A 26894-nucleotide genomic window follows, 5' to 3' on the forward strand; every position below is an offset into this window, starting at 1 on the left:
ATTATTATCAATTACTATTGTAAATAGTAATAAAAATATTTCGAATAATTTTTATAAAATGAATAAATGCAGAAATAAAAATCCAATAATAACATTATTTTGATACTTAACTGTGCGATATTATTCATAATAAAGTTGTAACCACTTGTGCAATAAAAAGTATATAATTAACGTATTTAACAACGAAAATCATACATTATTTACATATTTTTTCTATGTAAATTTTTAAATATTTAATTAATTATAAGATAAATCACAATAAAAAAATAGGAATAAAATTTCAAAATATTGCAATATTTGACTAAGAAAATTTTTAATTAATAATATATATTAAAATTGAATTCAAATTTATGGATTATTAATTGTAGAAAATTAAATCTTCTAACGTTATCACATAACGAGTTGAACATACATGCATTTAAATATGTTTTTCTTTTACATTTGTGTAAAAGTATTATAATAATATATTAAAATTTCTCGCATACTATCCCCTAATAATACTTTAAACTTACATCTGACTATGCGATTGGCTATCAATATTGGCATAATTTTCTTACAATTAAATTTGAAACTGTTTGATAAATATTTCTTAATTATATTCACTTTAACTTTTCAACTATTTACTGATTAATATACTATGCAAATTGAGTTATTTAAATAGTACAAAAATGAAATTTAATATATATTAACAACTATCAACAACAATTAAAATAAATTCAGTCTCTTGACAACAACAAATGTAAATGAAAACGAATGAAGTAATAAAAAAAATTTCATCTTCTTTAAAAAAACAAATTAACAAAACAACCCTTTAACAAATTATATTATTAAATTCTAATGTAATCTTTTGATTAATTATGATATGGTTCTCATTCTAAACAATTGTAACAAAAAAATCAACGTTAAAAGAAAAATAAATATATAAGACATACATAGTAACTATAAAATTCGTTAGTGAAGAAATCGGAACTGTTATAGATTAATTTTATCCTAAATTAAACCTAAATAAATCTTAATACAACGCATAATAAAGCAGATTATAATATTTGTGCTTTAACTGGATTCGTAAAATGCAATTCGTATATCGATTATTCAAGACAGAAGAATAATCATTGTCCTTAATAGAGATCGCAATACAAAGATAATTATCGCATAGCGATGATTTTTCAATTTCAATTTCTTCGATTCACTATCTGCTGTTACAGATTAGTTAGTCTACGGAAATTATTATTCCTCTAGCATATAAGAATTACATACAATTGTAAATCTAAGGCATACGGTTTTGATATGCTAAATTATAGTATTCTATAATGACTATAATTTAAGAAAATCGAAATTTTTCAAATTTTTTTAGTCCTAATATAGGTCTACCCTGAAAATTCTTTTAATCTACTTAATAATATACTAGTAAAAAATTTATATAAATAGAATGAAAAATGTATATTCCATTCTGAATGTATTTTTCTTGTTTTTTCTTTTTTTCCCTATTTTTAAATGTAGATGCTTCTCGTTATATTGCAATTGCAAAAAATTAACAAATAATATAAGATTATTTTAAGCTTATAATTTGTATTATTAAATATTATATATATCTTGTAAATGTCTATATAACATGTAGTACAGTGCCGTTTTCATTAGGCTATCATTGACTATTCTTACAGCATTCTGCAGACTATTCTCTAAGCATTCAGTAAAGATTCAAGAGAGAATTAGTTCCGTATATTACTTATTAAAATTGCCAAGAAGTGTATGTTGCTGTCCATGGAGTGACGACTGACCAAGATGGAAATTGTGCTAAGAATCGTTTGAATCTTAAAGATGTTTGATGTTCACCATGTAAAAAATGACCACCTAGTGCTATTGATAAGCATGGAGTTTTCGGCATATTATTTATCTACAGAAGAATAGATATTAAAAATATTATTAGCAAAATTAATACACACTCATTCATTTATTTCATTAATAAAAGTTTCATATTTTACTTACATTCAATTCAAGAGAAAATGTAAAAGGAACACAGTCAGATGCACAAGAATAATAAATAAAATATGTTTCTCTATTGTTCCATTTAGGTCCTTCTAATGGTTTCCCTTCTAAAATAGACCACTTCTGTAAATGAACTCCTTTATATGGAGATAAAATTATACTTATATGATCTGGACCTAAAAGTAAAATTTTAATTGATTTTATTTTCTCTTCTCTTTATTTATTTATTTATTTAATTTAATATAATAATAAAATAACTACCTGTAACATTAAAGGTAAAACTGACAATATTTTGTTTTATAGACTTTGAAATAAGTTCAAGTTTTGTTGGAATGCTAATTAATGGAGCAGGGCCTGGAATCCAACTTGTTTTCCTGTTTAAAATATTTTTATATTAAAAAAATTTTTTTTTAAAATAATATAATGTTGAGTATAGTAAAAAATACCATAAAAATGTTGTAACAGGCATAAAATATGGCAGGCCGCAATATAATTCTTTTTCGCAATCTTTTATTGTTGACATTACTGCACCTATTTCAGGTACCACAGCTTCCACACTATGTGGACTATTCATATCTAAATCAGCTATCCAATATCCCGTTCCAGAATAACGTAAATTACCATCAACATCATAATATTGTTTTTGTGTGTGCTGTATATATATATAAATCAAATATTCTTTATTATAAAATTATCAATCATTATATTTCTCAATTATTTAATTCAATTATAAATCAATCAGAATTTAATTATAAAGATTACCGCAATCATAAATCGTTCTGGTGCTAATGATGATAAATCACCACTATAAGGAAAACCAAGTGGAGTTAAAATTAATACTCCTATAGTTATTAAAAATATTCCCATTAATACACTTAAGATTCTCTCTGCATTTTTTATTAAAAGTACAAATGGTAACTAAAAATAGAGTATTATATTAGATTTTTACGATATAATAAAAAAATTTTTAAATAATAACTTAATAATATACCGTGAAACTAAGTAGCAGAGAAAAAAGGATGCATAACATATTAGCCATAACAACTTCTGAATTTATACTGCTACCAGATCGTCCCATTATAGGTATAAAAAGATAAAGAGCTCCAATTATTAAATAAAAAGATTGTATATAAGGTAAACACGTCGTCATTAAATAATAAAACAGCCATTTCCAACCTATGAATAAAATAAATTAAGAATAATTTAATTAAGAATAATATTAATTTGACTATAATAATTCCATGATAAAATAATTCATCGATAAAATTATATATACCTCTCCATTTGTTAAAGAAATTACATCGAATTATATTCCCAGCAGTAGGAAATACAACCCAATGTAATGGTATAAAACCAGATCGTATCTCAAATACAACACAAAAAGAAAGAACAGATATCCATATTATGGAATATGAATCACAGTATATTTGATATAAAGTCCATGCAGATTTAACTTCCTATAAAATGTTAATTAAAATTAAAAAATTTATAAAATTAGAAATATTTATAATATATATATTTTAAAATATTATTATAAACTTGCTTTTTTTTGACGTGAGCCAATGAATAAAAAAAATGTCATTGATATGAAAATAGTTGGAACCACATATAAAAAAAATAACCATGCTGGTCTTGCATACCAACTCATAACTTTTCCAAGTTTAGTAAGAATAAGTGCGATTAATGTGCATGAAAGTATAGATACTAGCCACGAAACAATTATTGCTCCCGTACATAATAATAAATGTTTTAAATATATTGATTTTTTTGTATCTAAATTAAAATTTAAAATTTTGATTACATTAAAATTATATGTTAATAAATTTGATTTAATACTACATGTACGTACCTCGACGAGCATTTTGTATATTTAAATATATCGAATATATACTAACGATTATGCTAATAATATTAATTGTACATGCCATATATTGAGGCCATCTGATAACAAATGTACCTAAGAAATCAAAAAATACAGGATTTCCTGTGTGATCTTGAAATGGTATCTCAGATAAATAATTATCTAATATTATTCCTTGTAATAAAGCAAGAATATTATCTCCAGTTCTTTGTAAAGATCCTAATGGTATTTGGTGAATATTATCAAATTTAGTATGGTATACATAACCATTAGTTGCCCATGCAAAATCAAGACCTATAATTTTTTAAATATATATATAATATATAAATATCTAAAAAATAAAAAAAAGTATAAAATTAAAATAGATAATATAAAATGAATACCAGAAACATTTCCAAAGTCTCTAAATATTCGAAAATCAGTATCTCCAGGTACAATGCCACTTTCAAATATTTCTTGAGCTAAGGATGATGCATAGGGATAAGGAACAGATGTAGCATATATCTATAAAAAAATAAAAATACATTAAAATATTTATAATAATAACAAATATAAGATAATTTATACTATTCTTATTATTATTATTATTAAATAGTACTTGAAGCATCCAAGAACTATCAGGTCCAGCCTGAAACAATAATTCACGACCACCTGCACCACAAGCTTCTAAATTTATAAAAGCTCGCACTTCTTTAGCCCAAGGATGTTGTGTTATAAAGCCATGGGAAGCCTATATAATTTTTTAAAAAATTAATTAAATTTCATTCACTTATCAATATTTATTATATTTAATTAATATACCTGTAATAAATTTTCTTCAGCACCATTAAATAAAAATATAATGTTATGCTTTAATAATTTTGAACTATGACTAATTACACGTAAAATTTCTAACATCACAGCACAACTAGCTCCATCATCAGATCCACCTAAAAAAAAAGTTAATTTAATATTCAATTATTGATAATTATTAAATAAAATTTTTCCATAATCATTACCAGGACTTTCTGGAAAAGTATCAAAATGACAATTTATCAATAAACTACTCTGAGTAGATCTATGAGGACCAATTTTAACAATGACATTTTGAACATTTCTATATACATTTGTCATTCCATCTAAAAATTTTAAAGGAAAAGCTCCACTATGCTTGGTTACATTGACTAGAATCTTATGATTCTCATTGGCTCCTTTGACTATATTATTAATGATATTAGTTAAATATTTAATTGCCAATACTTCATTTTCATAACTTCCAACAATTCGTGGTCCAATAGATGTAATATTTAGAAGATGATTATGTGCTCTTTCAGCAATAAATCTTCCAGGATATAAACCTTCTTTATTTATTGTTAACGGTTCAGGTAATTTCTTTTCAAATGTGATAATGATAATGGATACAAAAAGATAAAATGTAAAAAGAAAAAGTAAATGTTGAGTTTCATTTGGCAGTATTTCTTTCTTCTTTGAAGAAGCTTTATCTTCATATAACACATCACTAGTAGATCTTTTAGAGACATGTTGACGTAATCTTATTCCGTCTCTCTGAAAATTACCATTATTAATATATAAAGGAAAACATAATTATACTATCAAAATGATTAAAGAATAATCTTACCATTGTCTGCATTCAAATATAAAAGGCACTTTGAAAAGAAATTAAGCTTTTGAATTAAGATTAACTCAGAAATGAGACCACAATATTCAATTTTATATGATACATTAATCATATATATTACAAATTGTTTCATGCAAAGGAAATTTGTATTATTTCTTGTTATTTCTTCTTCATATGAAACAAATAAAAAAACAAGATTTTATTAATTTTCTTTTTATCGTACTTGTAATCAAATGTGATTTCAAACAATAGCATATAATATAGTATTTTTTGCAAAAATTTTACATAAAAATTTTATTATTGCAATTTTTTATTATGCAAAATTAATTTTTAAAATATAATAATTAAATAAGTATGATGCCCACCTTTTGTTATATCTTTATTTTTTATTTAATTGGCACAATTTCGTATTCGTTAGTTCAAATTTATTCCTCCATGATTCCACGTTAATATATCATGGATCATTGTTATCAATCGATTTAATCTCCATAAAAATACATTTAGATAAAATGTATTTATACGTGCATTCATGTATCACTACGATTAGATAATCACATTATATTTTTTGAATAAAGATTTGTATAGACGATTGTAGGTAGGTTACTCAATACTTGCTAATATGAGTAAAATCATACTTACATACATATATCTGAATATAGCATTATAGAAAAGTTAGCAAAAATAGAGTATGTATTGCAGTATAATTTGTAGCTATTTAGAAGACAAAGAGCAATCGAAATATAAAATAATAACTTATAAAATAATAAATATAATTTTATGAAGGAAAAATATTTTTATTATGTGTTTATATCATCGATACTATTAAAATAAAAGAAAAATACTATAAAGTTATATAAATATATAATCATTTTTAAAATAAGCAAAATAAATTATTAATATCATTATTTATTTAATTGTAAATAAATTTTTTTCTAGAATTTATTTATATATTTCAAAATAAAGAAATATAGAATACAAAAAAAAATAATAAATAAATCATCAGCATAATTAAATTTTAAAAATACTAGTTTTTTCTCTGTAATAAATTACAAAATAAAAATTTAATTTTAAACAATTTAAAATTCTTTCAAAAAAGTACGATAAAAAATGCAAATCCAATCGTTTACTGCCATCTGTAGGAACGAGTTTTAATGAGGCCACAAAATTTGTTCGTTCAACGATAAGATTCTAATAGTAGGAATCGCTTCCATAACTAGCAGACGACTAAGTCTAGCAGACGGCGCATAGCTAGCGTCGTTCGCGGGCGCTTGCGACTTTGTTTCAAAATCGAAGATTGTTGAACGCCAAAAGATACGGTTTTTGTAAACGAAACTGAAGAGTTAATTGTGAAAAAAATAGAAATCAATCGAAATGGATCCCGAAGCATTCCTGGATATGGCCAATCAGGTCATTAAATTGAAAATGTTCCCGTACTTTGATATCGCACACTGCGTACTCTGTGCATTACACGTCAGAGAAGATTTAGGACCCGGTAAGCTCAAGCCTACCCGACGAATTCTAAATTTAATCTACCCAGATTCAGCTTATACCTTTTCTAAGATTATGTTTCGCTCCCTACCATTTCTTTCTATTCTTTTTTAACATCCTTGCCTTCTTATATGTTTATCTTTTTTGTTATTTTCTATTATCTATTAAGCTTTCTCTTTCATTTAAAATTCAGTAGAATTAAAAAAATATTTTGTATATTTTTTATTGGTAATTGGACGCTAAAGCTTTATCATCATTTTAAATATTTTTATTAATTTTTTATAAAATTATATATAAGATTACATATATAAAATGTGTTATTTAAACAATTTTTTAAAATGTAAAAATTGTTGTACATATAAAATAAAAGTTGTTGTACATATTTATTTTTATATATAATTAATATTATTAACAATATAGAAATGAGAAAAAAATAATATTTTTTTATTTACTCTTTCCTTTAATATTCATTAAATAAGAAGATTAAAAATCAAAGAGAAAATTTTTCATCATATTTTTTCATCACCTATAATTATTTTCACATAGTATCTGGCACAATTATAATAATCTTACTTTGTGACATTCAATGAGCTAATCTATTTCAGTATACATCCTTGTGAATACGCCAAATTTTTTTTCAATTTTTTGCTTCAATTTGTATCTCATATGATTTTTTATATTTTATTTATTTTATTTTAAATATAATAATATATATAAAAATATATATTACAAATTATATTATAATTCTATAAATATTTAATAAAAATATAGAAATGTATTATATAAGAATATTTTCAAAACTAATAAAAATTTTATTCCATAACTTTTTTATGCAATAAAATATGAAAGACCAATTTTCACACAATATATGATAACAATAAAAATGATTCAAAAATCTTATATATATCTTATATTTCTTATTAATTTAATATTTACAATATTTCATATATTATATATATTATATATTATTTTAATAAATTTTAATAAATTTTTTTATAATTAATATCTTGCTATTGATATCAGAATCTTTAAAATATATTAAATAGTATTATTTTCATGTTTATGGCAAGCTGGTATTATGTTTGCATGAATGCATATAATGTATACTTGTAAGGATTCCAAGCGACCCAGTTGAAACAGCATATCTCTTTAATATTTTATGGTGTATTATAAAAATAAAATTCTGTAAATTTAATAAAATAATTCTGACAGTTTAAATATTTATAAATATATTAAATTTTTATTTTTTTATATAAAATTTATTTATTTAACAAATATATAAAATTTTAAAAATAGAGTATTATATAATTTATTACATTTTTTTAAATTGTAATTTTCATAATTTTTTTGCTAAATCATATTTATATATAATTCTATTAATAATAGGTGCTCAAGCATTTTCTCGGAAACATCCTCTATCATGTTGGCTTTCAACAATGTTGGTAGTGTTTGCAAGTGGTATGCTATGCAATGGTCTTTTAGGAGAACCTATTCTTGCACCTTTAAAAAACACACCACAAGTAATAGTAGCAACCATTGTTTGGTTAGTATAAAAATATAATAGGAAGATAACTTATTAAATTTTAAATTATAAATATTCTGTATGGAAATTATTTCCTTTAGATAATACTTTAATAAATTAAAATTTTTCTATAATATTTAATTGAACATACTATAACTATAAAAAATATTTATATATAATATTAATTGTAAAATTTACAGGTATGTGATATTTTATACACCATTTGATATTGGATATAAAATTGCTAAATTTTTACCAGTAAAAATTATATGTGCTACTATGAAAGAAATATATAGGTATGTAAAAAAATAAGTAACTACTTATTATTTTATTTTTTAGTACCATTATTTTTTATATAATATATTTATATTATTTTTCTATAATTTACAGGTGTAAAAAGGTATATGATGGAGTAACTCATGCAGGAAAACTTTATCCAAATGCATATCTTATTATGGTATTAATTGGAACACTCAAAGGTAAATTCTAATATTAGTTATATAAAAATAAAAATATTCAAATATGTAATGTATATATATAAAAAATATATTTGATATATATTATAAATATATATAAAATATATTAATTATATATATATATATACATACATATATATATATATATATATATACATCATATATATATATTTAATTTCAGGAAATGGAGCAGGTTTTACAAAGCTTTTTGAACGACTTATACGGGGAGTATGGACTCCAACTGCTATGGAATTTATGCAACCTAGTTTGTACGTTCATTTTATTTCTTTTTCATAAAGTGAAATTGAAATAAATATATTAAATTTTATCATTTAGCCCTACAAAAGCATCAATGGTTGCATCCATTATTTTCGTCCTAGACAAAAAGACTGATCTTATTTCGGCACCTCACGCACTGGTTTATTTTGGTATCGTTATTTTCTTCGTGTATTTCAAGGTAACAATCATTTTTTTAAATAAAATATAATTTTTAATATCTTTACAGTTAAGAGCAATTATTATTTATTTCATTTTAGCTATCATCCATTCTACTTGGAATCCATGATCCGTTTGTACCATTTGAAAATCTATTCTGTGCGTTATTCCTCGGAGGAATTTGGGATTCGTTAGCCAAATTGCTGGGCCGAGGCCAAGCTAAAGATGAGAAAACAGATGCCAAAAAAAAGGATTAAATGTTTGTAAACTTCATTATGTAATATTAGATAGTATTACTTATAATTTTACTATTATATAATTTCAACTTATTTAAAATTTATCAAATTTATGTAATGTAATATTTAAAATAATTTCTTTTATTTTTTTTTTTATAGATACAATTTCTCCAAAATGGATTTTAATATTTGCAATGATTTGATTCACTGAGAATCAATAAATGATATTAATTTAAATTAGTCAGACTCATATTCTCATGTTTTAAAATATGACCATGGACAAATTATTAAATATTGAAAGTACAATAATTTATTATCAAATATATTTTAATAATTATAAGTGATATATGTTGAGGAGTATGACTTCCATTGTTAATAATATCAACAGTATTATTTCTGTTGAGAGTAATATAAAACTTGTTAACAATTATCTTTTTATAATTAATTAAATTTTAACAAATTAATATTATGTAACGAATAAATTCGTTATTTCTTATAAAAATATAAAATTATTTATATAAAAATATTATAAAAATTAAAAATTTCTTGTTGATTTTTTAATAGTATGTACATATATACTGAATGTTTACTCTATTAGTCAACGTTTTTTTCTCAAGCGATAAATTTTAGAAAAAAATAAAAAAATTTTTAAATGGAAAAAAATGCAAAAATTTCATCGTTTTTTATATGTAATAGAATAATGAAACAAAAATTTATTACTTGCGAAAAAATGTTAGAAACTAATAGCGCGAACATCTTACATATACAAAATCTTAGCAATCTTAGCAATGTTAAAAATGTCATTAATACAACATTTATTAAGGAAAAGTGCAATTTTTAAATATATTAAAACTTAATACTGTTTTATTCCAATTCTGACATGCATCTTCTATATTGTAATAATAATAAACAAACAATTATTAATTATCGTACATACTCAGGTTAACAAAATTAAGATAATATTCAAACAATAAAACTTCAGATAATAAAACAAACAACAACTAAAATTTAATATAAATATAAAAATATAGAAATAATCAACAAGAAGAAAAGTAAAACTTTTTTATACTATTTTATTATAATTAAATACGAACAATTGATATTTATCATACACATATATAAAAAGAGTTTACTCTGACTCAATAATGCAAATGTTTATTTACTATGAAAATTAAATGATATAATTTTCATATAATATTCCAATTGACAAAATGTTATACATTTTCATGTAATAAAATGAAGTTTGTTCTTCCATGTTATATTCTTTCATTTTTACCATCTTTATCATTCTTTACTATCCTTTTAATATATGCTAATATATTATATTAATAAAAAACAAAATAGTTATAAAAATGTTAAGTTTTTTAGAAAAAAGTTTGAAAGGACACAATTTTATAATAAGAATATAAAATATAAATTATAAAAAAAAAATATAAAATATAACATTCAAAAAAGTTAAAAACAAAAAAAGAAGATTAAAAACATCAAGATTATTTCAAAGACATTTATATTTTCTGAATACATATTTATATTTTGTTATAAAATTTAATAAATTTAACAAATTAAATTTTGAGCATCATTATATCAATTATATTATTAATATATGTATTTAAAATTAACTCTAATATTTAATTATTTATTTCTTGCATACATATATTTTTGCGATCTTACGCACATCGGAATTTTCGAATTAACAACATTATTTGTTACATTAGTCCAATCATAAGATATATTATTTTTACAATTTATATCGCATATATTATTCTTAAATGATTGTTTATGATAATTATTGATTAATTGATTCGCACGTTCCTTATAAAGAGCAGATTTCAAATTAGCTTCGCTCAATTTTCTACAAATAGTAGAAGGAATACAAGTAGATCGATTACATGTTTCTATTCGTTTACTTATATATTTCTTTCCATAATTCAAATCTGTCATCACAGTTAACGTTTCTTTGTCTGATCTTATTATTGCTTGATTTTCATTGCATTTGATCACTCGAACTAGTATAGGATCTCGTTTTTGAACACCTACGTTTATTTTTTGTCTTATATCTCTTGCTAAGCATGCAGAATCTTTGAACAATTGAGAATCACTTTGAATTTGTATATCACGATAAAACGGTCCATTGATATCAATATCTTTGCAATTCAAATAAGTACAAATATTCTTATCTGCCATTAAAAGCTTTTTTTTCCTGTCCAATATTAATGTTTTGTCAATTGTTTTTTGTTTTTCATCTTGTTTTGTAATCGTAGATCGAAATATTGGTACAAATATTTCTTCAGTCATTATCAGTTTATTGTTACAAATGGTGGAAGTGTCAATTTTTTTTAAACTGGATTTTTTTTTAATTTCTTGGGAAAATGATTTTGTACCTAATTTCTGATAGGATTCTTTCAGTTCATCCTTGATATCATTCAACTCTAACATCATGATATGATTTTTGAGTGCTGATGCCATTTTTGTTGCATTAATTAAACAGTTCTCTTTCGGATAATATTTATATTTACCTGAAATTAACGCTTATATTGCGAAAATTAATAAATTTCTATTGTGTTCCGAATAAATAGTTTTTCAATAAGTTGTGTTTTGAATCATTCGAATTATATGAATAATATAATGATAATATAGGAATTATAGAAATTATATTTTATAATTAAAATTATAATTAAAATTTAACTTATATGAATAAATTTAAATATAATTTTTTCTTTTTGAAAACTAAGATATTAAAAGCACAATAGTAATATACAAGTAGCAATTTTATAAAAAAAAAGATATATATAAAATTATTTGCTTAAAACATATTAATTATAACTTTTTTGTTGAATTATTTGAAATCCGATAAACTTTAAAAATTTGAAAATAATTTGAAAATCTTTGAAAGTTCCTGAATTTTATTTTTTGCTAACAATAAATAAAAATTTATATTTTAGATTACGACAATTCTATAACTTACAATCGATTTGTTTGTTTAATTTCTCACATTGCATTTTCTCTTCATATATGAATAATATATTCTGTAAAAGTTGTTGTAAAAGTGACATCACGGAAGGATCTTCTTTACAAAGATGTAATATATTTTGTGGACACGTGTCTATTAAACATGAATCCTCAGATTCTTGTGTTGTTAATTAAAATAATTTTATATTAATACATATAATAAAATATTAATATAAAATATAATATATATTATTTTTATATATCATACAAAATTTTAGAAAAAGTTGCAAAAAAAATATCTAATCGAAATGCTTACTTTTTTTTTTTACACAATGTTTCAAATCCATATTTTGAATATATGTCTCAGAATTACATGACTTGGATTGAATTAAAGGTGGAAATTTTTCTTTAGAAACGCATTGTACAAAGTTCGATTTAAATTGTTTACTTTCTTTTGTTATACAACCAACATTACGAATTTGGTGCATGGACATAGTAGTTCCAGTTTCTGTCATGTTTTGTAAAGATACATGACAAGTTAAATTTCCTCGTGATACAAAAATAGTAGTTTGTATTCCTTTCGAAATTTGATTCACAATATTTACTAATACTTCTTTTGATTCTGTAGAATTTTTCCTATATTTGTCAGTTTGATTTTGTTTTTGATCAATTTGATTTAAAGTTTGAAGTGAAACAGATTTTTTTGTTCCATTTGTTATAGAAACTGTATTTTGCACTTCTTTATCAATATAAGTATTAGTCGTGTTAGTATCTATGTCGTTTTTTTTGTATTGATGAGTGTCTTCAGGAGAAACTTGTATTTTTTTCGTAGATGTTTCTAATTCTGCACATTGTATAGATTTCATATTTTGAAAAGCATTTTCTATTGCAAGTGATTTTGATTTTAAAGATTTATTTGGATCTGATAAAATTATTTTTAGATGAGTAGAAGCTTTTATGGTATCAAGCTGCAATTTATTTATCATTATAGGAATATTCATTTGAATTGGTGTTTCTATATCATGTTTTGAACTTTTTTTAGAATCATTACTATATTGTACTTCTGCATTTATGTATGTCTTTGTTTGTTTTTCTTTTATAGATTCTACTGATATTGCTTTAGATTTTGTTATTAAATTTTCATTACATGTATGTTTTGATAATTCCTGTAAAATTTCGGGATCTCCAGAATAATTCACATCTTTTGTTGAATGATAAATCGATAGATCAGTGTTACCCAGAGGTTGACAAGGCAAATCTAGATAAAATAGATAAATTTAAATTAGCTACATAAATTATATTTCTTATACAATATGTTTCAATAAAAAAGAAATTTCAAATTATCATTTTGTAATTAAAGAGTTAAGTTTAACAAAATTTTCAGATAATTTTCATTTTATAAAAAAATATAAATTAATTTATATGTACTGTCACGTGTAACTTTGTCACATCCAGCACAGCTAGTATAAACTCCAAAAATGTCTTTATTATATCCAGAACAAGAAGTATAATTTTTTTTTGAGTTTTCCTCAATTTCCTTATATTTTATATCTTCCCAACCACATAATGGACATTTTAAAAATGGTGAATCATAATTTTTTGTTAAAGAAGAAATATCATTAAGTTTAGAATCCATTGAAGTTTTTGAAACAAGCTCAGGATATTCTAAAATTATAAAAAAAAAATAAACATCTACATTTAATTGTTTTATTTTAAAATAATTTTTTTTACCCGTTACTTCAAACTCGGTATCTCTAGTTGGTCTTAAAAGTGATGGATGATCTTCTTTTCGATCTATTAAATAATTATCCTTTGGCCTAAGTTGTGAATAAGGAACATATCTTATTTTTTTTTCTTTTATTATTGTATTCAGGTTATTTTTCCTGTGCAAACGAGATGATTTTTCTATCGATTTATTTCTCTGTTCATAAATTTTTTCATTATTAACTCTTTTTATGTTATCACTACTTAAAGATTTGAGAATGTTGATTGTTTCTCGTTGCTGGACTCTTTCCTCGTCTGTGATTACTTTCGCCAACATATCTGCTACTATGTTATACCAAGAAAATGATGATTTATATTCTTGTTGACATTGTTGTAAAGTTTTGATTATTTTCATTTGCTCCACTTTATATCTGTATTTATATATAATAAAAATTTAGTTCTCATAAATAGTGTATATTATTTCTTTTTATATATTTATATATAAATATTTAAAAAATAATTAATTTAAAAATATTTCAAACTCTTCACAACAAATTACTTTTTCACAACAAATACAATTCATATATTTTTATTACTTATGTTTTATGTTATTTTTTAAAATTTAGATTAAATATAATTTTTTATTTCCAAAATCATCAGAAGATTACAATAATCCTTATATTTAAATTAATATATAAAAAAAATAACATATAACATATAAAAAAAATTTGTCATGTATTTCTTTTTTTTTTACAAATGGCTTAATGAATTTAATTAAAAACAATAAATATTTTAATTTAAATCATGATATAGATCATAAATGAAAGAATCTGTACATTTTTTTGTCATTCAATAATATGAATTATGATTATTATACAGGATATTAATATATGTGAAATATTTTTGGATAGAATTAAGAATAGATTTTAAAGATCGATACAGAAATTAGTATACAAAAATATCAATTGAAATTTATTTATAAATCATAAGCAATTTGAATTTATATTAGGAAAATGATATCATGATATCATTCGCCATTTCGTTTTGTTTCCATTTGATTATATTTAAAATGTTTATAACTTAATAAATAAGTTTCAACCAATATTTCTTTATACCAATTTTTATGTTTTTTTGATCTCTAGAATCGATTCTCCAAAGAGATTCCAAGAATATATTAACATCTTGTATAATCATTTTATTATTATAAAAACAAATTACACTCGATCATAATATTTTTTGTTTTCTCGCTTATCTCTTCCACAATATTCATTACCAAAAATTCCGATCGTACATTACTTTTCTCTTATACTCTTGATTTGGTGCAAATAATCAATTACAGTAAAGCCAGGTATATTGAGGTCATCGATTATTTTTTGAAATGCCTTATTCTTCTCGTAACAATTATAATAATCCTTATGATAAGGGTTCCAGAGACATGGATATTGCTTGTATTCTTCTAAAAAATTAATCACTAATTTCTCGTTCCATTTGCATGACATTTTGTAATAAGAATATTTTTATCAACAAATTTTAATACGATACTACTGAAAAAACAGTGTTTAATAATTTTATGTATGTTTATAATTTTAAATCTATCCACATAATAAAGTCAATTTTGGTTAAAGAATACAACTGAATTTGATCGCGCGATACATCGAACGAAAGCATTTGTCAAATTATTTTATATTATTTTATTAACTTTCTTTTTGCAATTCTATGAATTAACATTATGAATCAACGTTATGTTTTACTTATTATATCTTTCGATAGATTTTTTTTTAATTACTAGACAAATATAGATAATTCGTAAATTTTTATTTCCATTGTTTACAATCGAATTCATAAGAAGAATCGGTCTTAATTTTTATAACTGGAAGACCGCAGCTACAAGTAATTTCCTTATGTAATAGTGTACATTCACTACAAGTTGAAGATGTATAACAATCCAAATATCTCGATTTCATATTATCCAGACGTTCTTGAGTAATTAGGTCTTGTATATGTTTCTCTAATTTAATAGCAACTTCTAAAAATAAATTATATATCACTTTAATAATTATTTTTATAATATATCAATGTTAATATTCACCAAAACTTATATTTCGCAATTGAAACGCAATACTCTTGCCGAACATGTCAAACTCATCAATTTTCCTTGCTTCTTTAATATCATTTTCTGCCAAAATATAATCTATACAACCAATATCCTTCTGAAAATTATTTTCTGTATTTAATTTAATTTGTAAATTCTTTAAATTGGATATTTAGACAGAACTTATACATTTATTTTCAGATCTAAGAATAAAATTTTTGATCTAACAATAAAAATCTATTTACCGGATCATTTTTCATCATTATAGTCATCAGATTCGCAGTGTTAGATATTTCATTTTCTGTACACACTTGGCAAGTTGTACATGCAGTTTTGAAATAAGAGATTTCAGTTTGGGTTGCATGTTCTGTATTGATATTTTTCTTGGTATTATTAGCAACATCATTTCGAGCTATTTTTTGCGTATATAAATAATTTTTGCAATCTGTAGGTTCTTTATGTTCATCCGGGATAAAAAATGACTTTTCTAGTTTTCTAAAAGTGGAAAAATTTTAATATATTTCATTATAATATATTAATATTATTGTTATTAATAATATACTCATATAATACATATATATACATATACATAATAAATAATATAAGTTACTTGATACGAGTACGAGGTTTAATTATATTCGATTTATCACAATAACAAGTTGCATATGAATAATTGTAATCCTTATTTAATACTTTTTGTTCTACAGAATTTGAACGTATTCTGTATTGATCGCATATTTCGTCACAGTAGTTTTTAAATGTGTCTTTTTTATCATCATACTTCTAAATATGACAAGTTAATTGTTTTGGTAAATAAATAAAATTCTTATAATATATTTTGTTATAATTGAGTAATATACACCTCACAAGTATCACTATAAGTTGCTATAAATGGAAAGAATAATTGATGTACTATTGGAAACCAGCTCATTGTTGGACTGTAAAACTTCTCACAAGATATCGCAGCACTAATTTTAGACAATTCATAACAATATTGAGCTTTTACATAAGTAATTCTTTTGATACAATCACAAACTGTTAAACCACAAACGTTCATAGAATTCACGATCTCTTTGTAAGCTTTGTAACGACATAGTTTATTTCTAAAATTTGGGTGAAAAGGATTTCTTAAACACTCGTGTTTACTATAAAGAGTTACTAATCTCAATGTTAAACTTTCAGTCCATGCAATTGGCATGATAAATTATTTTGATCATTTGCAGCATAATCAGGTTATTTAATCCTTCACTTGTATTGATGCCACAATTTACATATCGTAAAAGCTTTGTGTTCACATCTTGAACTCATACGAAAATTCTTAGCGAGAATTTGTGTGCTGAAAGAATGCGATGAGCGAATTGCGTTTAGATTATACATTATATAAGACAGGTTAAAAAAATTATTAAAATTTAGAGAAATATATATGAAAAAAAAAAAAAAAGAAATGAAAGAATAGATGAAATATATAGTTTCCTAAACTATTGTTTTTTTCATAAATGTATACATAAATAAATAATAAAATAATAAAATGAAAAATTCATAACATAACACGAATAACAAGCAACATACAAAGATCAAAAAATTTATTTAGGCATATTTGTTATTAAAAGCATTATTATAACATATCTTACAGATTAAATTATTTTAAATTACTTTTGTGTGAAAAAAAGAATTATTTTTAACCATGAATTCAATGCAATATGTTTTGTGTTACAGACTAGAACCAGTAGTAAATAGAATAGAACAAAATCTAATACTTTGAAGCTAAATTTTTATAACTTATTTTTATCAATTTGTTTTTAGTATTATGATTTAATTATTTATTATCAAAATACTATTAAGTATTTTGATTTTATGAAAAATATTATTTTAAATTTTAATTAGACAGGATTATTAAAGTGCACTTGTAGCTTCAAAGTATCCAAACATGTGAATATATGATTCATATACAATTATGAATATGTATAATTTATCATATATTCAATAATTTTATATTCTAAATTAATATACTCAACGTGAAAAATATTAGCATTTCTTGTACATTGTCATTAACAAAAATATACATTTTGCCTCTAATACAAATAAATTTGTATGATTAACTGTTTCTTATCATATTATATACAATAATTTTTTGTATATAACATACATATTTGTTTTAATTATTAATTATTAATATTATCTTACTATACTATCTTACTTATCTTAATATATTATTTATGCTATCAACATAATCTTACGAAGTAGACTCAATACCCGAAGCTATTGTAGGTAATTGTTGAGGTACAAAATTTATAACTTCATGATAAACAAGTTCTAAAAAGAATAAAAATTAATTATTATACTATCAATATATCACTAATTAAAATTGTATTAAAATAATAAAACGAACCTTTCCATTTTTCAACAGGTAAATCCATGTCTTCAAAACTTTGATCATAAGGTAAAGATACTGGTTCATCAGTTGGATCAGCATATTGTGCAAGATATGGATGAGCTAAAGCTTGTTCTGCTGTAATGCGTTTTTCAGCATCTAATTCTAACATTAATTCAAGTAAATCTATAGCTAGAAAGTAATATAAAGATATGTTTATTTAATATATAAATATATATAAATGTATATAATATATAAATATTTAAAATAATTTTTACAATAAAAATAATTCTTACATAATTTACAAGATTTAATTTATATAATGATTACCTAAAGGATTAGCTCCGCGGAAAACGTCTTTGAAATTCTTCTTTTTAAGCGGAGATAAACTTTGTATATAGTTTCTTGCCTAAAACAATAAATTTTTTTTATTACATTCCAATTTTTAAATAATTTATATATTGTATTAATATTTGAAATTTATATAAATTTTCTAAAAATTATGTATAAAATAAATTATAAATAAATTATACTATTTTTTTTATTATTAATTTCATTAATAATAATTCATTTATTTGTTTATATAGAATATAATATAAAAAACTTAAAGCAAAATCATATTATACATTAAATTATTTTAATATTGTGGTAATATTGTGGTAAAAAATGTAAATAAATTATGATAAAAAAATTTAGATTCATAGAAAAAATGATCAAAGAAATAGCTAAAGAACTTGACAAAAAATATTGATAAAAAAATTACCTCTTGGCTGGTAATTTTGCTTAAAGTTTCCTCTGTGGGTGTTCCACAGAGTACTAAAACTCGTGTTAGATGATCAATGTCTGCTTAAAGTTAAGGTATGTTTAAAGCATAATTTATATTATATAGAAAGAATGGTAAAAATTCGAATATAAAATGAATTAAATTTATATTTATTTTAAGCACTTATTAGCATTTGAAAAAAAATACACACACACGCGCACGCGCACGCGCACGCGCGTGCACAATATATATATATATTATACACACAAAAAAATTCATAAATATTATAAAAATTGTCTTATTTTAGTCATGAAATTTATTAATCAAAAAAATATAAATTAGTAAAAAATATATAACATGCATGTAAATCGCAAAACATTATAAGTGAGCAACATGCATTATTTATGCTTTTCTCTTTTTCTATTTTTAATTATATAATAAAAATTACTTACCGATTCTGACGATATTTTTTGCATAAATTCGTCTCGTGGAGTACCCAGTATCTCCATTATTAAGTTCAGTTGATGAATATCTGCTCTTGCTAAGGTTCCACCACACCTTTTTCTACTTTCACTAAATATTTTGATTATTAAATAAGTATAATAAATAATATAATTTCATGCATTATTGTCTGCGAATATGAAATAGGAACATAACAACATGTATGGCTTTTTGTATTTATATAAAATTTCCCTCACTTTTAAACAAAAGCTAAATTAAAGCATTTTTTGTCAGCTGGCAAATAAAATATGATGTAATTAATATATTAGTAAAATAATTAAAAATATTAAAGCAAGAAAGAAGCTATGTAGACCCTTAGCAAAAAGCATATTTTTTAATTCTGATGATCAAAAATAGTTAAAGATTTGTAATATTTATTAAACAATTATAGATTTGTGTATATTAGTATAATTAATTAAATAAAAACAATAAACATTAATTTTGATTATTAAATATTAATATTCAAAGAGATTAAAAAGCAGTTATAAAAAGGATACGATCTGTTCCCGGAAATAACGTTCGCCCTGTTAATAGTTCAGCCATTATACATCCAACAGACCAAATATCAACTAAAAAGTATAAATATTGTATTATTATATATTAAAAACAAATTAAAAAATAAAAAAAAAAATATATACCTGTTTGATTGTAATGCATCCAATTGAGCATAATTTCTGGAGCTCTATACCACCTTGTAGCAACATAACCGGTCATTTCATTTTCTGTAGGCCTAGCCAATCCAAAATCTAAAATTTTGAGCTCACAATCCTCATTTACAGCTATATTAGAAGGCTTCAAATCCTATATTTATAAATAATATATATTTAAAAGTATTCTTTATCATATTTAAATTGTTAGTATCATTTGATATTGTAAAGTAAGGTATTACTTTACCCTATGTATTATACCCGCGGAATGAATATATTTGAGACCGCGAAAAATTTGATAAACAAGAAACTGTACATGATCATCAGAAAGTTTTTGAGTTCTTACAATATTATTGAGATCTGCACCCATCAGATGCGTCACTAAATATCTATTAAAAGTATATGTCATTACTAAAACATGATAAGGAGTCATAATCAAGGGATTGAAGAGATATAAATAAAATTATAACAAAATATAAAATGAAATACTTACACTTGTTGAAAATCTTCTAAAGAAGAAGATGGATGAAAAACATCTAATAAACCAATTATCTGTAATTAATTATATGATTCTTTATTATAAAACTTATAAATTATAAATCTTTATAAGTTGATAATAATGTAATAAAATTTATTATAGAACATAATTATTTTTAAATCTAATTTCAAGACAAAGTCTACTATTCTACTGTGCCAACTTCAAAAATACATTATATGTATATATACATTATTCATATTTCTATACTCACATTTTCATGATTCATATGCTTCAACATACGAAGTTCTCTATAAGTGCGTTTTGCATGTACAGCTGATTGGAATGGCCTGGCTAATTTTTTTATTGCTACTTTTTGACCAGTTTTTGTATCAAGTGCTGAACTGAAAAATTATACACACATATATATATATATTATAATTTACTTATACACTTATAATTACTTATAAATTAAGATATTTAAATTTAATAAAAAAATAAATATTCTGATTTTTTTTTATAATTCATTTTTTTCTCAATAATTAAAAAATTAAATAATTATTATTGAGTGTTAATATAAATTTTAATATAAATGTTTATTTGATAATTTATATTATAAAATATTTTAGATATAAATAAATAAAAGTACAAAATATTTTGTAAAAATATTTGAATAATATCTCTCATCTAATTCATATTCGTGGACAAATATTGACAAATATTTCTAATTTTAGTTTGATTACAATATAGAATACAATGGTACATGAAATATTTGCTGCAATAATAATTTTTATTTTAATTACAAAAAAAAAAGTTGTAATTTCAAACGGTATAATCAATAATAAAAATGTCAAGGTTATGATTAATTCATAGTTGTAACTAAATTTTGAATTATTAATAAGATAAAATCAAATTATTTAAAATTATAAATATTTGTTTAAATAGAGAATAATCGAAAAAAATATTTGAAATTAGATTATTGTTTAGATTTTATATCATTAGAATTATTTTCTTCCTTTACCACACTTGTCCATAAGCTCCCGATCCTACTGGCGTTAACATTTGATATCGTTCCGGAACCTCCCATTCGGTCCTATTTATTTCGACTTTATGAAACTGCGACATACTACATACAATTGTTCACTTAAACCGCTTAACGAAATACTATACGAATACGAAAAAAATCACATACACTCTGTACTAAAGTTTGGAATTGTATTTTACAAACACTTTGTACATTTCTAAATTAGCTCACTATTAAAAACTACTACATCCATCGTATATCGTACATAAGACTATTATCCCTCGATATTTAATCGATTAGTTAATCGATATTATATTGAAATTTTTAACGAGTAATCGATTCATTTTTCTCGATATTTTTTCATCGATTATACAAAAAATAATAAAATAAGATATATTATCATATTTTTTTCAATTATTAGAATTCATAAGATATTTATTATTTTATTTTCAAATTAAATACTTTAAAAGTCATGAAAACAACATTATTCATAAATTCATAATACAAGATTCTATTAAAGATTATAATTTATGAATATTATTATTTATAATAAAAGATATTTTATTTATATAATAATAAAATTATTTTCATTATATTGTTCATTAAAGTAATAAAATTAATAATCTACAAATATTTAATAAATGATTTAAAAATGTATTATAATAAAAATTTAATTTATAGATACCTTATCTATATAATAATATTCATTAATATACATAAATTAAATAAAAATCAATATTTTTCAATATTTTTCAATATATGATATACATGATATATTAATATCAAATAATATTTATAATGATATTTATTTTTCTTCAATATTATATACAAGTTATTTTTATTTTTATATATTCAATAGAACATAGTAGTTCATGACTCATGACATAATTTCATTGTGTCAGTCTCTTCCTTGTCTAATTTGCGATATTAGTATATGACGTGTTAAAATTTAGAATCGCTGGTTTTTGTGACATTTTTGTAATGAATATGAGTATAAATGACGGAGAAGTAATTGAATACGAACCTTCGGTTAAAAATGTAATCGAACAACAATCTTTGCGATGGATATTTGTCGGAGGTAAAGGTGGAGTTGGCAAAACGACGTGCAGGTATTATTATAACCTTTAAAACTCGTTTGTTTATAATATATCGATCACTATTTTCTTTGTATTAATTTTTAGTTGTTCTTTGGCCGTACAATTGTCAAAAGTTAGAGAAAATGTCCTTATCATATCTACTGATCCCGCACATAATATCTCCGATGCATTTGACCAAAAATTTAGTAAAGTTCCGACAAAAGTAAAAGGTTTCGATAATCTTTTTGCTATGGAAATAGATCCAAATGTAGGTATTACCGAATTGCCGGAGGAATATTTTGAAAGTGAAGCAGGTATTTTATAAATGTTGAATTTTTAAATTTCATTTTTAATTTATATAATGACGTTTTTAGTTTGATAAATGAATTTAAATTTATATATATTGTACAAAATAGTTTCAGGAGGAGAAGCAATGAGATTAAGTAGAAGTGTAATGCAAGAAATTGTAGGAGCATTTCCAGGTATAGATGAAGCAATGAGTTATGCAGAAGTAATGAAGTTAGTAATGAATTATTTGAATATTTAATATATATGTAATATTTGTTTGATACGCATTTATATTTTCAGATTGGTTAAGGGAATGAATTTTTCTGTTGTTGTTTTTGATACTGCACCTACTGGTCATACTTTAAGATTATTATCATTTCCACAAGTTGTAGAAAAAGGTTTGGGTAAATTAATGCGTTTAAAAATGAAGATTAGCCCTTTCATTACACAGGTTAGAAAAATTTAAGAGAATATATATCATTTAAACTATTAATTCTAATTTCAAATGTATTTAATTATAGATTAGTTCATTATTGGGCATGACAGATTTCAATGTAGACACATTTTGTAATAAAATAGAAGAAATGCTCATTGTCATTCGACAAGTTAATGAACAATTTAAAAATCCTGATCAAACAACATTTGTTTGTGTATGTATAGCAGAATTTTTATCATTATATGAAACAGAAAGACTTGTACAGGAATTAACAAAATGTGGTATAGATACTCATAACATTATAGTAAATCAGTTATTGTTCTTGAAAGAAGGAGATGTACCATGTAGACTTTGTCTTGCTAGGCATAAAATACAAGATAAATATTTAGAACAGGTAATTTAAAATATTATAATTTAATATAAATTTTGAAATTCTAGAAATTAATAAGTTTTTTTTTTTAGATAATGGATCTTTATGAGGATTTTCATATTACTCGACTTCCTTTATTAGAAAGAGAAGTTCGAGGAGTTCAACAAGTTAAAGAATTTTCGGAAAATCTTATTAAGCCCTATAAGCCTTAACGCTTATATAATTAATCTTTCTTATCTTTAATATATAATTAAAAATTCTTTAAATTAAACAAATTTTATACATATGATAAAATTCATATAAAAAAAGATAATGTTTTTATTTATAATATTTAGCAAGGATATTTTATCTTTGCATTATTAAAAGTTTCAGTTGATGTATTAAATATATTAAACAGTACTTGATTAATTATATTATTGTATTTTTATTTATTTATTTATTTTTATTACCATCAATTTGATTAAATACTTATAAGAAAAAATATAACTTTAATAGAATTTCTTAAAAGAAAAAAAAATATTATTTAATAATTTTAAGTTCTTTTCCAACATGTATAAAGGTGTTTATAGCTTGCTTTATATCATCTTGTGAATGTGCAGCACTAATCTGAACACGTATTCGTGCTTTATTTTTTGGTACAACGGGATAACTAAAACCAATAACATAAATTCCTTGTTCTATAAAAAATAAATAATTATTATATAATACATATTAAGAAAAATTACATATTAAGAAAAATATTACGAAATATATCATAAATATTTACCAATCATTTTATCAGCAAATTCACTTGCCAACTTTGCATCACCTATCATAACAGGACAAATAGGATGATTATCACCACTAATTGTAAAACCTGCTGTTTTCATATTACTTCTAAATAGGTTAGTATTATTTTTTAAACGATTCAGAAGTTCTGTAGAATTTGTTATTAAATCCATGACCTATATAATATTTAAAAAACAATAATTTGAAATTAAGTTTTTGTTAATTTTTTTATTTTTTTACCTTTCTTATTGTTATTTATAAATTTAAGAAATGTGAAAAATTATCATATTTTTAATATACCTTACTTGCTGATGCAACTACAGAAGGTGGCAATGAATTTGAAAATAAATATGGTCTGCTACGTTGTTTTAATAAATTAATTAATTCTTTTTTACCAGTTGTATAACCACCTGCTGCTCCACCAAGAGCTTTACCCAATGTGGAATTAATAATATCAATACTTCCCAATTGATTAAAATAATCTTCTGTACCTCTACAAAGAAATTACTAAATAATATTAAAATATACTTTATTAAATTAATTGATTAAAAATGTAATTTTTGATTATAGTTAATGTATTATTACTTCTAGTAATATTTTTTGAAAAAAATTTAAATCAAAAGATTTAGAAAGACAATAATTTATATTTATAATAAAAAAAACAATTGTTCATTAATGATAATTCAATGTAATACATATCAAAATACTACCTTCCCATTTTTCCAAAAAATCCAGTAGCATGACAATCATCCACAAAAGTAAGAGCATTATATTTCTTTGCAAGTTCTAATATTTTTGGTAATGGTGCGACAGTACCATCCATAGAAAAGACACCATCAGTTGCAATTAGTCGTAAACGTGAAGACATATTTTCTTGTAGTTTATTTTCTAAATCCACCATGTTCCTATGTTTGTATCTTCATAAAATGTTATATATTTTTACATAAAATAAAAAATATAAAATGTAATAATTTTATACATAAAATGATTTTGCATAATGTATTGCATTATGCATAAAATATATGCTTTACATACCTATATTTTTTTGCTTTACATAATCTAATACCATCAATAATGGAAGCATGATTGAACTCATCACTTAAAATAGTATCTTCAGATGTTAAAAATGTTTCAAATAGCCCAGCATTTGCATCAAAACAAGATGCATAGAGAATAGTATCTTCTCTATTATGAAATTGAGCAATTTTCTTTTCTAATTCTACATGAATTGTTTGTGTACCACATATAAATCTTACAGAACTTAAACCTGCTCCATATTTGTCTAGAGCAAATTTAGCAGCAGAAATGACTTCTTTATTATCCTAAATTTCAAAAATGAAAAATATAATAAATGAAAATATTATAAAAAATAATTTTATACTCTAATACTTACTGATAAACCTAAATAATTATTTGCGCAAAAATTTAGAGCTTCTGTTCCATTTGCGAGTATAATTCGTGTTCGTTGAGGCGAAGCAATTATTCGTTCTTTTTTCCAAGTACCAGTTGCTTTTATAATTTTTAATTCTGGTATTATACATTCTGTCAAAAGACTCATAAATCTTAATATCCATTTATTTCTAAATTTTAAATCTGTAAAAATGAACATTTAAAAATAATGTTTAATATTAACAAATATTATTAAAATCTAATAAAAATAAAATACTTTTCTCAAAAATAGAATTCATATTTTGATATATTTTACAATTCATTAGGATATTGAATGATATTTGATTCTGAATAACTGAAAGTATAATAAACTAGTCAAACCAGTTAGCTGCATAGTAATTATTTATTTTCTTTGCATA

General features: G+C 22.7%; 7 protein-coding genes across 11 annotated transcripts; 2 read left to right on the top strand and 5 right to left on the bottom strand.

Annotated features, from left to right (window-relative positions):
• Positions 1–902: 902 nt before the first annotated feature.
• LOC100863137 (endoplasmic reticulum metallopeptidase 1) lies at positions 903–6090 on the bottom strand. Its single transcript, XM_003693234.3, has 15 exons — positions 5831–6090; positions 5466–5633; positions 4846–5392; positions 4649–4776; positions 4446–4577; positions 4231–4351; positions 3836–4141; positions 3530–3759; positions 3263–3443; positions 2978–3162; positions 2749–2904; positions 2433–2638; positions 2248–2360; positions 1987–2162; positions 903–1894 (listed from the first exon to the last, which is right to left on the bottom strand). Exons 2-15 carry the CDS (start codon positions 5475–5477, stop codon positions 1730–1732), a joined length of 2658 nt encoding a protein of 885 aa, XP_003693282.2. The 5' UTR covers positions 5478–5633; positions 5831–6090; the 3' UTR covers positions 903–1729.
• Positions 6091–6182: 92 nt separating this feature from the next.
• Positions 6183–10876, top strand: LOC100863254 (trimeric intracellular cation channel type 1B.1). Its single transcript, XM_031916271.2, has 8 exons — positions 6183–6957; positions 8340–8496; positions 8676–8771; positions 8866–8954; positions 9133–9220; positions 9288–9408; positions 9488–9645; positions 9782–10876. The coding sequence occupies exons 1-7, from the start codon at positions 6837–6839 to the stop codon at positions 9641–9643; spliced, it is 828 nt and encodes a 275-aa protein (XP_031772131.1). The 5' UTR covers positions 6183–6836; the 3' UTR covers positions 9644–9645; positions 9782–10876.
• Positions 10877–11112: 236 nt separating this feature from the next.
• On the bottom strand, positions 11113–15935 carry LOC147657872 (uncharacterized). Of its 3 annotated transcripts, none has more exons than XM_086905799.1 (6): positions 15567–15935; positions 14303–14706; positions 14000–14236; positions 12888–13829; positions 12588–12749; positions 11113–12138 (listed from the first exon to the last, which is right to left on the bottom strand). In XM_086905799.1, exons 2-6 carry the CDS (start codon positions 14688–14690, stop codon positions 11255–11257), a joined length of 2613 nt encoding a protein of 870 aa, XP_086761925.1. In that variant the 5' UTR covers positions 14691–14706; positions 15567–15935; the 3' UTR covers positions 11113–11254. The 3 variants fall into 3 exon arrangements, with proteins under 3 accessions (XP_086761925.1, XP_086761924.1, XP_086761926.1); XM_086905798.1 differs by having other exon boundaries at positions 15572–15934; XM_086905800.1 differs by having other exon boundaries at positions 15494–15915.
• A 136-nt stretch (positions 15936–16071) lies between these two features.
• On the bottom strand, positions 16072–17816 carry LOC100867011 (uncharacterized). The gene is made up of 5 exons (XM_003693262.4): positions 17230–17816; positions 16978–17150; positions 16613–16862; positions 16365–16485; positions 16072–16301 (listed from the first exon to the last, which is right to left on the bottom strand). Exons 1-5 carry the CDS (start codon positions 17563–17565, stop codon positions 16090–16092), a joined length of 1092 nt encoding a protein of 363 aa, XP_003693310.1. The 5' UTR covers positions 17566–17816; the 3' UTR covers positions 16072–16089.
• Positions 17817–17933: 117 nt separating this feature from the next.
• Positions 17934–22450, bottom strand: LOC100863369 (mitogen-activated protein kinase p38b). 2 transcript variants are annotated; one of them, XM_003693236.4, is made up of 10 exons: positions 22146–22450; positions 21399–21528; positions 21143–21201; positions 20897–21038; positions 20641–20803; positions 20500–20571; positions 19954–20033; positions 19069–19147; positions 18757–18930; positions 17934–18680 (listed from the first exon to the last, which is right to left on the bottom strand). In XM_003693236.4, exons 1-10 carry the CDS (start codon positions 22247–22249, stop codon positions 18601–18603), a joined length of 1083 nt encoding a protein of 360 aa, XP_003693284.1. In that variant the 5' UTR covers positions 22250–22450; the 3' UTR covers positions 17934–18600. The 2 variants fall into 2 exon arrangements, with proteins under 2 accessions (XP_003693284.1, XP_003693285.1); XM_003693237.4 differs by lacking the exon at positions 19954–20033 and adding an exon at positions 19502–19581 and having other exon boundaries at positions 22146–22438.
• A 67-nt stretch (positions 22451–22517) lies between these two features.
• On the top strand, positions 22518–24729 carry LOC100864047 (ATPase ASNA1 homolog). The gene is made up of 6 exons (XM_003693242.4): positions 22518–23257; positions 23330–23538; positions 23641–23743; positions 23813–23963; positions 24034–24342; positions 24411–24729. The coding sequence occupies exons 1-6, from the start codon at positions 23130–23132 to the stop codon at positions 24528–24530; spliced, it is 1020 nt and encodes a 339-aa protein (XP_003693290.2). The 5' UTR covers positions 22518–23129; the 3' UTR covers positions 24531–24729.
• On the bottom strand, positions 24723–26879 carry Gcat (Glycine C-acetyltransferase). 2 transcript variants are annotated; one of them, XM_012485956.3, is made up of 7 exons: positions 26753–26879; positions 26480–26679; positions 26122–26408; positions 25797–26003; positions 25387–25579; positions 25085–25262; positions 24723–24995 (listed from the first exon to the last, which is right to left on the bottom strand). In XM_012485956.3, exons 1-7 carry the CDS (start codon positions 26796–26798, stop codon positions 24838–24840), a joined length of 1269 nt encoding a protein of 422 aa, XP_012341410.2. In that variant the 5' UTR covers positions 26799–26879; the 3' UTR covers positions 24723–24837. The 2 variants fall into 2 exon arrangements, with proteins under 2 accessions (XP_012341410.2, XP_086761927.1); XM_086905801.1 differs by having other exon boundaries at positions 24723–24967; positions 26753–26844.
• Between the last annotated feature and the right edge of the window lie 15 nt (positions 26880–26894).

This window comes from Apis florea, unplaced genomic scaffold (assembly GCF_048593485.1).
Source record: "Apis florea isolate Af1SG1 unplaced genomic scaffold, ASM4859348v1 contig_2492_pilon, whole genome shotgun sequence".
Lineage (NCBI taxonomy): Eukaryota > Metazoa > Arthropoda > Insecta > Hymenoptera > Apidae > Apis > Apis florea.

Bases quoted from the DNA above. Each gene is read 5' to 3' on its own strand.
- LOC100863137 (XM_003693234.3), bottom strand. The intron at 4,777-4,845 runs GTAATGATTATG...CTTTTTTTTTAG, and splicing joins TACTTTTCCAGAAAGTCCTG to GTGGATCTGATGATGGAGCT. The intron at 3,163-3,262 runs GTATATATAATT...TTTTATTCATAG, and splicing joins TTTCTTTAACAAATGGAGAG to GTTGGAAATGGCTGTTTTAT.
- LOC100863254 (XM_031916271.2), top strand. From the start codon at position 6,837: ATGGATCCCGAAGCATTCCTGGATATGGCCAATCAGGTCATTAAATTG. The intron at 9,221-9,287 runs GTACGTTCATTT...TTTATCATTTAG, and splicing joins GAATTTATGCAACCTAGTTT to CCCTACAAAAGCATCAATGG. The intron at 9,409-9,487 runs GTAACAATCATT...ATTTCATTTTAG, and splicing joins TTTTCTTCGTGTATTTCAAG to CTATCATCCATTCTACTTGG.
- LOC147657872 (XM_086905798.1), bottom strand. From the start codon at position 15,774: ATGTCATGCAAATGGAACGAGAAATTAGTGATTAATTTTTTAGAAGAA. The intron at 14,707-15,571 runs GTAATGTACGAT...ATATAAATACAG, and splicing joins ATCAAGAGTATAAGAGAAAA to ATATAAAGTGGAGCAAATGA. The intron at 14,237-14,302 runs GTAAAAAAAATT...TTATAATTTTAG, and splicing joins TACCGAGTTTGAAGTAACGG to AATATCCTGAGCTTGTTTCA.
- LOC100867011 (XM_003693262.4), bottom strand. From the start codon at position 17,565: ATGCCAATTGCATGGACTGAAAGTTTAACATTGAGATTAGTAACTCTT. The intron at 17,151-17,229 runs GTGTATATTACT...TGTCATATTTAG, and splicing joins CTTATAGTGATACTTGTGAG to AAGTATGATGATAAAAAAGA. The intron at 16,302-16,364 runs GTGAATATTAAC...ATTTATTTTTAG, and splicing joins ATTGCGAAATATAAGTTTTG to AAGTTGCTATTAAATTAGAG.
- LOC100863369 (XM_003693236.4), bottom strand. From the start codon at position 22,249: ATGTCGCAGTTTCATAAAGTCGAAATAAATAGGACCGAATGGGAGGTT. The intron at 21,202-21,398 runs GTGAGTATAGAA...AATTAATTACAG, and splicing joins AGCATATGAATCATGAAAAT to ATAATTGGTTTATTAGATGT. The intron at 21,039-21,142 runs GTAAGTATTTCA...TACTTTTAATAG, and splicing joins TTAGAAGATTTTCAACAAGT to ATATTTAGTGACGCATCTGA.
- LOC100864047 (XM_003693242.4), top strand. From the start codon at position 23,130: ATGAATATGAGTATAAATGACGGAGAAGTAATTGAATACGAACCTTCG. The intron at 23,258-23,329 runs GTATTATTATAA...ATTAATTTTTAG, and splicing joins GTTGGCAAAACGACGTGCAG to TTGTTCTTTGGCCGTACAAT. The intron at 23,539-23,640 runs GTATTTTATAAA...TGTACAAAATAG, and splicing joins ATATTTTGAAAGTGAAGCAG to TTTCAGGAGGAGAAGCAATG.
- Gcat (XM_012485956.3), bottom strand. From the start codon at position 26,798: ATGAATTGTAAAATATATCAAAATATGAATTCTATTTTTGAGAAAA. The intron at 26,004-26,121 runs GTATGTAAAGCA...CATTTTATGAAG, and splicing joins TGTAAAGCAAAAAAATATAG to ATACAAACATAGGAACATGG. The intron at 25,263-25,386 runs GTATATTAAAAA...AATATTATATAG, and splicing joins TAGTTGCATCAGCAAGTAAG to GTCATGGATTTAATAACAAA.